The sequence below is a fragment of the Tursiops truncatus genome, chromosome 3 (assembly GCF_011762595.2).
Source record: "Tursiops truncatus isolate mTurTru1 chromosome 3, mTurTru1.mat.Y, whole genome shotgun sequence".
Classification (NCBI taxonomy): Eukaryota; Metazoa; Chordata; class Mammalia; order Artiodactyla; family Delphinidae; genus Tursiops; species Tursiops truncatus.
Window position 1 is genome coordinate 101,037,766 of NC_047036.1, and position 12,686 is coordinate 101,050,451.

Genomic DNA, 12,686 nt, shown 5'->3' on the forward strand with positions numbered 1-12,686 from the left:
TATATTAGTGATACATTATTGCAACTCTTTAGCATTTAATTGAAAGATAAATTTTACTTGCATCACATGTTCGTGTTCTAAGGCCTCTTAACTGTTCCAGGTACAGAATCTGGAAGTACCTTCACAGATACACTGACACCCATAAAAATCAGAGGAGTGTCTGTCTTTAAAATTCTGACAGTTAAACACTTTCTTCATATAAAATGCTAAAAATAAAACATTCTTCTCTTAGCATATGCTTTTTGGCCTTCGTTTTGAGTTTTCTGGGGAATTCAAAATAACTTTGGCTCAGGTCCCCAGCAACTGCAGTGTGGCTAAACTCCGTGGACTTTTCTCAGTCCTCCTCCTTGACCTCTCATTAACTTTAGCCACTGGTGACCACTTTCCCCTCCTTCAGACACTATCTCCCCTTGGCTTTCCCACCTTCCTGCTTTTCTTCCAGGCTCTGGCAGCTCTCCTGAAGGCTGTCCTAGACCCTCTGCTCTTCTCATTTTACTTTCCTTGGAACAATCCCCTTGCTGTGGCCTTGATGGCCTTGAGTACACAGCTGCGTCACAATACTGTTTTTCCATCCCAACCCTATCTGCGAGCCCCAGACTCTCACCGTGGTTGACGAGGCCCACCGTGGGCTGGCCCTGGCCCACGTGTCTGCCGAGACCCCCTCACACACTCTGGTCCAGCCACATTGCAGTTCTTTCTGGGCCTCAGATGCGCCGAACTCATTCCCCGCAGGGCACTTGCTGCTTCCTCCTCCTGGAACCCTCTTGTCCTCACACATTGTTGGCCCTCTCCTCTTTCAGGTGCATCTTCAGGGAGCCTTTGCTGGCTCTCCTTTCAAGTAGCCTCCAAGAGCCCCTCCACCCCCTTACTTTTTTTTTTAAGCTTCACAATAGATGTTTATAAAAATAAATGAAAACCAACAAAACCTTTCCCAAATCACATTCCTTCTCATCACCTCTCAAAGGGAAGCAAAGGCAAGGGCAGTTTTCTGAGTAATTTAAGCAGTGATGGACATTGTATCAAATGATACATGGAATGAAGCCAAAATCCAGTTTAGAGTGGAGCAAACTGTAACAGATGAGAAAAAAAGACCTCTGATTATCTCATCAGTTACTAGTTGGTGGACTCATTATAAAATATCTCTATTCCATTCACTTTTATCAGAGCGCCCTCTTTGCTTCCTTTAGAACAATGATCACAGATTGTGTTGCCTTCTCTCTCTCTCTCCTTCTGTCACCTTCACCCTCTAAATCTCCAGCATCTGGCATATGCTTAGCGCTTGCTGGACGGTGAGCACAGGGCCTGGGCATGCTCTGTTCCCTCTGTGGGATTGCTCTTCATCCAGACACCCTCACAGCTGGCTGCTACACCACTTCACTCAAATGGCATCTTCGCACAAAGGTCCTTCTTCACCTTCCCGTCCCCTATCACTCTCTGGCCCCGTGCCCTGCTTTACTTTTTCTCCTTGCCTTTAAACCACTGCTTGACCTATTAGAGTGCTGTAGAATTACCCAAAGTATTTCATGTTGTTTTCCTTTTTGTCCTTTTTGCTGAACTTACTGATTTGGATCAAAATGTTTACACTAAATAAGCTTATGATATCACTAACCTTAAGCAGACTCTTATATTTTGAGTGGTAAAGGATAAATGCATATATGCTGATGCGTGTAATATGTCTAATTTGGGCATTTTATTGAAAATTAATCAACAGCTTCATTTATGGCTATTGGTATCAATACACGTCTGCGTGTGAGAAATGTGTTTGGAATTAAAATTAACTTAGCTGAGTCATTGCTTTTGATTGGTATCTAAGTATGTAGGTGTAAGTCCACTGCAAACTTTTAAAGATATGTTTTATTAAAAATTATGTGACTTCATGTTGGGTAAAAGCAAACATTAAGAAATCAAGTGAGTGTGATCAACCAAAAGTAATTGAGTACTTGCGTATTGGAGATATTTTAAAAACACATTTTATTTGTTTATTCACTTGACTCCCTGACTAGCATGTAAGTTCCGTGGCAGGCACTGTTACTTAAATTCCCAGTAATTAGGCAGTACTTGGCATGTGATAATAGCTGGTACTTACGATGTACCAAGTTCAGGTCCAAGCACTTTGTTTCATTCATCAATTTTTACAACAGCCTGTTAAGTAGGTACTGTTACGAAATCCCTCACTACTACCATCCAATCCATCACCACTCTGAAATTGCTCCAGTCGCTCTTTGAATGGCAGCCACAGTCATCTTTTCAAAACAACTCATTGCTGTCTCACTCTGCTTGAAATCCCTCAGTAGCTTCTCACTGCTTTTCGGATAAAGCCAGAATTCCTGTCCATTCTTACCAGGCTTGAATTGCCCCCCTGCCCTTACAGCCACTCCACTTGCTACACTAGCCTCAGGCTCCTGCCTGCCACAGACTTTCCACCTGGTCAGCGCCCTCTCCTGAGCCCTCTCCTCCAAGAGCCTGATGAGGTCCAATCCCCTTGTAAGTGGTTTTATGTAGTAGGTACTCTGTAGAGGTTGAATTAATCAGTGAACATATTACTTGGAAGCTCAAAGTATTGGGCCACTTAATTTCCATATATAATCACTATATTTATTTAAATCCTAGATATAATTATGTGCAGGCTAAAGTTTATAAATGAAAATTCTGAACCGTGTGATAGATCGGTTCTCCTGTTCAACTTATCTGTTCATATTTTACCTGCTGTGATGACTAAACTGAGATACAACGTAACATACACCTCTGAATTTCCTTTGCATTTCCTATAAAAATGTAGCTGATTTTTCAAGTTTGACAAGTGTGGCTTTTGTCAGGAATCTGCCCTTTTACGTTAGGAAGGCAGGCCCCTGTCCTCCTGCTCTCTAGAAGCTAGTATAATAGAACAAGCATACTCAAGACCACTTGGACTAAACGCCACTGTAAACCACAGCGGAAAAACTGCAGCAAAGTATTCCCAGTAGAAATCTTGGAATTCCTTCAAGTATATTGAGATTTTGTTAGAAATTGAATTGCCAGTGTAATCCATCTTCCTTGGGAGAAAACATTCAGATAAAGAGCTGGGGCCTAGCAGCATTAACCATTAGAACATCCCTTAAATCAATAAGCTACAAATCTGGCCGTGTATTCCTGCAGCGCCTGGTGGTACACTCACGTGGCTCGAGGCCGAAGCAGCATGACTGATGGCACGTCCGAAACAAGGGCAAACTGTATGGTGATGCAGATCCCCGAGTTATGCCTAGGCCTTACCTTGTTTCGTTCTAGGAGGTGCACGTGTGTTTTATTGATGTCCATAAGAAAAGCAGTTTTACTTTTGTTTTTCAGATTTTCCAAATGTGGTTATTGAAGGAGTTCTCCATGGGATATTTTACCCTCATCTACAGCCCAGGTAGAAATCCTCCATGGCTAGAAGAAGCTGAAGCAAGTTTCGAAGTCGTAGTCAAGGAAATCGATACCTACCAAATTAACCTAAACTCTATGACATGATGGCTCTCGCTAGTGGTAAAATTCACAGCGGCAGCTTAATTCAGAGCAGGGACATTTCCATTAGAATGGTGCTTTTAAAAATAGAACCCGAACCAGGGCGGTGCTGAGGTTAAGGCCAAGTGTTTAAGAAGTAGAATGTAGCTGCCAATTTAGAAACCCAGGAAAAGAAAGCTAAAGATCTTTGGGAGCTCCGAGCGTAGCAAAACAGTTACTCTCTGCTTCAGTCACACCGTTTGCTAATTGGAAATCTTATCCCGAATCATGGTGAGACTGATCAACTTTGGTAGCTGTTTTGTTCAGATTTTATGACACACTAATCTTTTCATCATGAGATTTTTCTCAGCCAGTGATGGGTAACATTCTGAAGTGCTGGCACCAGGAGAGCATCACAGAAACACACTGTGCCAAATGTGAGGAAGGAACTAAACTGGGAATGAAATTATACTGACAATATTAGGGCATTTTTAAAATCATGGCATTTTAATTTACATTACAGTGGGGCTGCATCATATCCGGGGGTTAGCTTCTAATGTCGGCACGTAAGATAAAATGGGGTCCCAAGATTATCCTTGAAAGCCCTGTAGAATGGTACCATATTGGAAGTCTCCATCCACGGCAGCCAGTTTTTCCTCCAGTGTTGGAAGAGGTAACTGTTTCTTCCGTTGAAGACCAGTTGAAGTTGTTGGTGTTTAGGGGCTATTTTGTAGGAAAAAACACATAACTTTAAACACTAGAATGATACTTAGCCTTGCAAGATGCTTGCCCTCTAAGAGACAGATATGAACTTACAGTGACTGAGGGAACACCAGACTGACAACACTCATCTTGGTTTACTTGAGGGCATCCGTTCATTGAATAGGTGGTATATAATTGCCAGATTGATTGTTATTTTCCTTATTCCTTATCGTTTCCTTTTCACTGATCTCATGTACTGAATTAAATGTGTTTATGATATAACTCCACTGTACATCTTACAGGCATTCACATTTTGAGTAGTAAAGGATAAAAGCATATATGCAGCCTGTATATATGTGCCACATTTGGACATGTCCTTGAAAACCAGTTAATAGCTAGCCTATTTATGGTTATTAGTTAATAAGCTTCTGTGTGGGAGAAAAATATTTAGATATAAAACTAATAATTAAATCATGGTTTTTGATTAGGATCTAAATATACAGGTTTAAAGCTTGCTGCAGACTCTTAGAGATTTATTTATGATAGATGTGTTACTACATGCTGGAAATAAGCAAGAACTAAATAATCAAGTGTCATCAACCAAAAATGACTGAATAGTCAAGTGTTGGAGATATTTTTTAAATGTTTTTGTTGTTAGCTATTTTGAGTTAAATAAAAATGAAGAACAAGAAGTGTTTGGATATGTCTTGTACTGCCAGGATGTTATTGGAAACATAAATTGTGTCTTGTCTCTTTATACACACACACACACACACACACACACACACACACACACACCTTCTCACATATTCATATAGACATTTACTTCTAATCTGACAAGGTAACTGTTAAATTACCTCATCTATTAAGCCAATAGGTACTCATTAAGTAGTTGATTTACCAAGATAGTGAGGGTTTTTTAAAAAAATAAAGCCCAAGCATCTTTGGTAGCACACTATCAAGAACTTTGGTGGCACTACTACTCTTTTTTGAGAATTGAATTTTTTTTTTTTAGTGATGACTTTCTAATTTTTATTTAAATGTTTAATATTCCATTTCAATTCCATTGCAGGAAATAGAAACCACAGTAGGTATTTTAAGCAGAATGGAATAATAAGAAGCAGTGCTTACAGAATCTTTTGGAAGGATGAGGGGAATGAACTCCTGGTGGGTCTCTAGGCATGACTTCCAGAATGCTCCAGCAATTTCCAATACCCGCCTGCCAGGGGAGCTACAGCCTCTGTCTTTAGCAGGAATTCAGGGAGCTGGGAGGCTGCTACTGAAGGTATTGAAGTCAAAAACAGCACATGTAGCTTCGATCCAGGGATCAGCACGTAGGATCAGGAGGTAACTTACTACCATAACTACCTCATGGCAGCACCCAGGCAGCTGGTGACTGGGCACTAGAACAAAGTGCTCAGCTGTCACCACCTATACCACAGTTGCCTCTCAACGCCCATGACTTTGCTTGTCAGCAACCGCAGCCTAAAGCAGCAGGAAGATGGCATTCACCCACTTCCATCTTTTACAGCTCATGAAAGCACATGCAATTGGCAGAACCTTATTCTTGATCCCCAGCTTCAAGGGAGTCTGGGAAGGAGTTGGAACTTTCTGGTGTCAGCACCTCAGAAATGCACATTGGAAAGAGGATGGAATATATTTCCACAGTCAAAATTTTAATAAAAACATATGAAAGGATATATAAAAAGAAAAGTCTTCTCCCATCCTGTCTCCTAGATTCCCAGTTCCCCTCCCAGAGACAACCACTGTTCTTGGTTTACATGTATACTTCCAGAGAGATTTCATCCACATGCAAGCAAATAATGTATATTTACTGTACATATATTCCGTTTCCCCTTTTTTTATGAAACATGGATATTTCAAAGCATGGATTCATAGCCAATAAAGAAGTAGAGTAGAGGGAAGGAAACAGAATAAAGAAGAGGAAAAGAAATCCTCTTAACCACTTAAGCCAGGATATGGGGACAGCCCTCACACTCCCTTATCCCCCGGTTCTTGGATTTGATGGTTTGCCTAGGGCTGATATCAGAATGTCCCCCAGTTGCTGTTGTATGCAGAGTCTTTCTCAGGCCTAACCTCCATCACCTGGCAAATTTGCATATGGCAGCCCCGGTGTCCATTCTCCTGGTATCCTCCTCCTCTCCCCAATTTCAAACAGCGGACCATGTATACAGATGGCACCAATAACACTGTGACTATCCCCACATGGTAAATTCTTCAGTCATTTCACTTTGAAAAGTATAGAAATCTCACAATCACAGTTTAGAAATAACAAATGGCTTTCATCTCATTTGTCAACTCTGGTCAATTGATAATGGCTCATAAAGCACTCAGGTAAGGATTCTGACACACCGATTTGAGTGGATACTATCCAAAGAAAGCAGAAAATAACAAGTGTTGACAAGGATGTGAAGACCTTGAAACCTTTATACATTGCTTTTTGGAAGTAAAATAGTGCAGCCTCTGTGGAAAATGGTATGGCAGTTCTTAAAAAAATTAAACATAAAATTACCACATGATTTAGCAATTCCACTTCTGGGATATATACCCAAAAGAAGTGAAAGCAGGGACTCGAGCAGTTATTTCTACACCCAAGTTTTTGCCAGCATTATTCACAACCAAAAGGTGGAAGCAACCCAAGTGTCCACTGATGGATAAATGGCTAAAATGTGGTCTATACATACAGTGGATTATTCAGCCTTAAAAAGGAAGGAAACTCTGACACCTGCTACAACATGGATGAATCTTGAAGACATTATGCCAAGTGAAATAAGCCAGTCACAAAAGGATGACTACTGTATGATTCCACTTATTTGAGGTACCTGAAATAGTCAAACTCATGGAAACAGAAAATAGAGTGGTGGTTGCCAGGGGCTTGGGGGAGGGGAAAATGGGGAATTAGCGTTCAGTGGGTTTCAGCTGGGGAAGATGAGAAAGTTCTGAAGATGGATGGTGATGGTTGCACAACAGTGTGAGCGTACTTAATGCCTCTGAACTAGACACGTAAAAAATGGTAAATTTTATGTCGTGTAATTTTACTACAATTTTTTTAAAAAGCTTTTTTAAGAAAAGGATTTTGAGTGAATACAGGCTCAGTGAGTAAGAGTATAGCAACCAATTAGTGATATTTGTCTAGGGTGCAGGAGGAGTTTGGGCAGACATACCAGGTGCTATTCTTGTATCCCTGACAACCTCTGAGATTCTAAACCAATAGTTCTAAACCAGAGATGTGCATCAGAATCACCTAAAACTCTGAATCAATAAATCTGGGCTGGGGTCTGTCCTTGGGTACTAAGAGAAAATCCTCAGTTGATTCTGATACACACATAGGTTAGGAACCACTGTTTGAGGGATGTGAGAGATGGTTTATGAACTCCCCTTCTTTGGTGGTTATTGGCTTTCCTACCTCCTGCAGAATCTACTATGAAAAGAACAGCAGCTCAACTCTCAGAGTATTGCATGTGGCCATGGGGAGGAGGGACTTGTCTTAGTCCATTCTGGCTGCTGTAACAAAAATACCATAGACTGGGTGGCTTACAAACAGCAAACATTTATTCCTCACAGTTCTGGAGTCTGGGAATTGCAAGATCAGGGCACTGGCACATTTGGTGTCTGGTAAGGGGCTCTCTTTTTCACTGTGTCCTCACATGGCGGGAAAGGCACCAGGGATCTCTATGGGGCCTCTGTCATAAGGGCACTAATCCCTAATCACCTCCCAAAGGCTCCACCCCCAAACATCATCACATAGGAGATTAGTTTTCACCATATGAATTAGGAGGGGGTGGGGGGAGCAGACACAAACAGTCTATAGCAGGACTCTTTGAAGAAGCAGCAAGGATGACAGACAAGTTTGGGTAGTGGTTTCAATAGACACCCTATGTGAATATGTATTCATTTACTCATCCACTCATTCAGTGAAATGCATTTGAGATTTCTTGCTGCACTAAGGCATGGTGTTAGTTATCTGAAAATAGAGGGCTTCCCTGGTGGTGCAGTGGTTAAGAATCTGCCTGCCAATGCAGGGGACACGGGTTCGAGCCCTGGTCTGGGAAGATCCCACATGCCGCAGAGCAACTAAGCCCGTGCGCCACAACTACTGAGCCTGTGCTCTAGAGCCCGCGAGCCACAACTACTGAAGCCTGCATGCCACTACTACTGAAGCCTGTGCACCTAGAGCCCATGCTCTGCAACAGGAGAAGCCACAGCAATGAGAAGCCCTCACTGCAACAAAGAGTAGCCCCCACTTGCCGCAACTAGAGAAAGCCCATGCGCAGCAACGAAGACCCCATGCAGCCAAAAATAATTAATAAATTTATTTTTTTAAATAAATAAAGAATATAGACAAAATCCTTGTTTTCTGGAATTTTTGGCCATTTACTAGGGAATGTCTTTCCATTTAACTGAATTGGATGTAGAGTTCAGTGATTAGGACTATCTTCTCCAGTCTCTACTCAGCTTCAAAGCAATCACTTTCATCTTGGCTTTGTTTTGGTTTTCATCCTTGATGATAATTATAGATTTTGAATTCAGCAGCAGAAACCCAGGGAAGTAGCAGACACTAACTCAAAACAGAAAATACTGCAACATTTATGTTTTCTGTCCATACAGATGCAGAGTGACGGTCTGGATTGGTGATGAGGGTGAAGAGGTATTTATTTTTGTGTGAGGGGGAGGAGGGTACATTGAAATGTTAAGCCTTTGAAGTACATGTAATTGACTGTAGAAAATTTTGTTTTATATTCTCAGAGTATAGTTGTAAATCTGACCCATACAATGTGAAACACTTTCTGCCTTCTTCTACTCTAACATCAGCCATGGCGCCATCAACAGTGTCTCCAGCCCTGATATTCTCTTCACTTAGATGCTGTTACGTAGTGAGCTCCTCTGGGCGCCACATGTGGTGAGACTAAGGCCATTATAACTGGACAAAGCTTTTACAAACCTTTATAGAAGAAGAAAGCAAAGATCGGGAGTGACTAATAAGTAGCTAACATGATAAAGCACTAATTTGGGCTAAGTTCTATCCACAGATTATCCCATTGAAGCCTCACAACATCTTTCTGAGGTATGTATTCTTATTTTTTCCCCTCTACAGTGAAAAAAATGAAAGTAGAAAGGCAAGATAGCTTGACTAAGGCCACCAGTTAGTAAAGGGGATCAGGATTTGCACTGTTGATCCACACAGTTCAGGCTAAGCTAATCCGCCCCACCCCCGCCCCCGTCAGCCTCACGTTAGAACTGTTTGTATTTATGTGCATTTTTGAACAACACGTGAATACTCAGGTCGGAAAGAACTAGTATTGGGACAATTGCTCATCTTTCTACACTACATTATAAATCAGAGTGCTGTCCCATCTCCCTTGATTAAACCAAGCTCTGTGCTCTCAGCTGCAGCCTCCTCCCAGGTCTCTCTGCTTCCACTTGTACTCTAGTCCATCCTCCACATGAGAGCCAGAGCCATCTTTTTAACATGTCCGTCAAATCATGTCACTGTTGCTCAAAATTATCCAGTGGCTTCCATCCCCACTTAAAATCTAAACTCCTGCCACCCTCTCCCAACTTCCTCGCCCTCCTCTTCCTGGTATTTATCTCACTGGCGACATTGGTCTTTCTCTTCCCAGGACTTGCCAAATTTGGTTCTCACTTAAGCCCTTTGAACCTGCGGGTCTCTGCCTGAAATACCCTTCTCACCTCTCATCAGAAGACTGGCCCACTCTCACATCAACTTAGATGTCCCCTCGTCCAAGAGCCCCTCCACGTCACCCAATCTTATGTGGCACCCCAACTCTCGCTCTGCCCCATTATTCTATCATAGCACAATTGTATTCTGTCATAGCAGTTACCACCGTCTGTAGTATTCTGTTGATTTGTTTAAGGTCTTTCTCCCCCTCCAAAGAGCATGAGCTCCCTGAGGGCAGGGGCAGCTAACGACTTGTTTACCCTGTTTCTCAGTGGGGGTGGGGAGGTGCGGGAGTAGATCCCAGAATCGCTGCTGAAGGAGTGGGTGGCCTGCAGCCTGTGTTCCCATCAGCCAGCTCAGAGCTGGCTACACACTTCACAGCAGGGCCTTCAGAAACGTTTGCGGAGTGAACGACCTTGCAATCAGGGTTTACTAACATCTTCCCAGATTTGCGTAATGATTCGTTACCTCCTGATTGTTCTAAAACAGTGGTTTTCTAAAGTTTGCTCACCAGTTTGATACACAGAATGGTGATGGTTTGAATGATTTCTTAAACGTCTATCCTTTACAAATGAGTTACTAAGCTAATCCAGTGGTTTAAAAAACATGGTTTTGTGACATCTCAGGGCAGTGGTTTTCAAAGTTGGAACCTTGGACCAAGGTGATGGTTCAGCATCACCCAAGAACTTGTTAGAAGTACACATTCTCAGGCTCTGCCCCAGACACTCGGAGAATGGGACCCAGAAATCTAACAAGCCTTCCAGGTGATTCTGATGCACAATAAAGTTTGAGAACCGCAACCCTTCATGTTGCACATTTTTAAAATATTTTAACTTTTTTAATTAAAAAACACCCTCACTACTTCTAGGAGGAGCGGGCACAAAATCAAACAATGCCAGATGGTTACTGCAGAAGGCTGATAATACCTTTAAGACACCAGCCCATCAGAAGCTCAACAAAACCGATAAGGTATTTTAAATGAAGTAAAAGATAAGAGGTATCTTACCCATAGAAATTATCTTCTTTTGCATAAGCTTTTATATCTGGTATCATGGTAATTTTTTTTCATCACAGAAGGCATCATGGTGTCATTCTAAATCATTGCTATCTTTAAATGTGAATCTGAGTAAACTAGAATCCTTGACTTCATGGAAGTTACAGAATAATGTGATATTAGATGGGTAAATATGCCCCCAGTGTCATTATAAAATGTGTTACATGCTATAAAGGAAAAATAAGGAGGTTTACTTATGTGCAGGGAAGATACGTAACTTAGGTTTGGGCAGGTCAAGAACCTTCTCTGAGGTAGTGACACTGAAGTAGAGACAAAGGATGTTGGAGGAATTAACTGGCAAGAATGGGGGAAGGGAGAGGGTGTCACAGAGACATCAGAAGGTTCCAAAGCCCAACCAAGGAGAGAGCTTCAGTCAGGGTCCCCAAGGAAACGGATGAGTGTAGAGGATAGTGGAGGGCTGGGGCTGGATCCCACAGGGCCCTCCTTGGGACATGGCATTCAAGGCTTATAGCCTATGTGCAATGGGAAACAATTCACTGGTTTTACACAGGAGGGATTTGATCTATTATTATTTTATTTTATTTAGCTTTATTGAGATATAATTGACAAATAATGATTTATTTTATTTGTTTATACCCATTTATGTTTCTTTACCAGGCATGAAATTTATATTTCGTTACCAGGCATGAAATTTTTAAAAACATGAATTAAAAAAAAATCCTCCAAAGAGCTCCCAGTGCCTGCAGCTGCATAGAAGCAGACTAGGTGCAACACTGACTGACCAGCAGAAGGAAGCTAAGCTAGATTTTTCTCATTGTGGTGATAGATTTATGCTGCTGAACTATTTCTAACTTCGTGCCTTGCTCACGAGAGTCAGGAATACGCTCCGTAGCCAGGAACAAAGCCAAGCACAGAGAGCAAACCTGTGACTTTGACCACAAAGGGCATCATGTTATTACCTAACTGGGTTTACACGTGGTGGAGCCATGTGACTGTGCAGTTTTCTCACTGAACCACATAAATTGCCCAACAAATGAGGATTCAAGTGTAAAGGTTTCCAAGGTGGATACCATGACTTCCGCAGTACTTAAGACTCGAGAGAGAGTGGTTTCTCATCACTTCTCAGGTCAAATCCACACTGCTCAGCTCAGGGCTGGGCCTCACTGACTGCCAGCAGCTTGGCACGCTCATGACCAAGGTGTGTCACCCAAGCCAGCTGCCACTCACCACGGACACTGCCACTGAAGGCTCACCACCACTTGGGGCTTTTCTTCTACTGTTTGACACCCACATCATTTTTGCCAGTCTACTTCTATCATGCCCTTCTAACCTCAACTCAGAAAATAAAGAGGAAAAGTTTATTTTTTTTGAAAAAGGTAACAGTCTTTGAAAAAGGGTAGAAAGAGTCAAAAGACAAATGCCAATGTTTAACAATATTTCTAGTCCTGAGAGAGTTTAAATACCTCATAGTATAATTGTAGGTGGGTTATTTTTGGTTACCGATTCTGAACATACTTATTGAGCATCAGTTATGTGTGAAACACTGTCTCAGGGGGAGATGAGTATGATCTAATCCTTGGCCGAGAGCAAATTCCAGTCCAAGGAGGAGACAGGAGACACCCAGGAAGCAAGCAGTTAGAACACGGTGTGAGGAAGTTTCCAGTGAAGGCTCGTCGAGGGAGGGATCCCAGGTACTGAGTCCTGAAGAATGGCAGGGAACAGATAGGGTGGCGGGGGCTCAGTAGGCAGAGAGAGCAGCTTGTACAGGCTTGGAGGCAATTCAGAAGTCCTTAGGTCTTTATAAGAGAG

General features: G+C 42.1%; 1 protein-coding gene across 3 annotated transcripts in view; it reads left to right on the plus strand.

The window, feature by feature from the left end:
• Positions 1–4,862, plus strand: part of SNX24 (sorting nexin 24) — a 162,662-nt gene extending 157,800 nt beyond the window's left edge. For all 3 annotated transcript variants that reach the window (XM_073802447.1, XM_073802448.1, XM_019940899.3), the window contains one exon: positions 3,325–4,862. In XM_073802447.1, coding sequence (XP_073658548.1) covers positions 3,325–3,392 — 68 coding nt within the window. In that variant the 3' untranslated portion in view covers positions 3,393–4,862. The remainder of the gene's footprint in view (positions 1–3,324) is intronic.
• Positions 4,863–12,686: the final 7,824 nt, after the last annotated feature.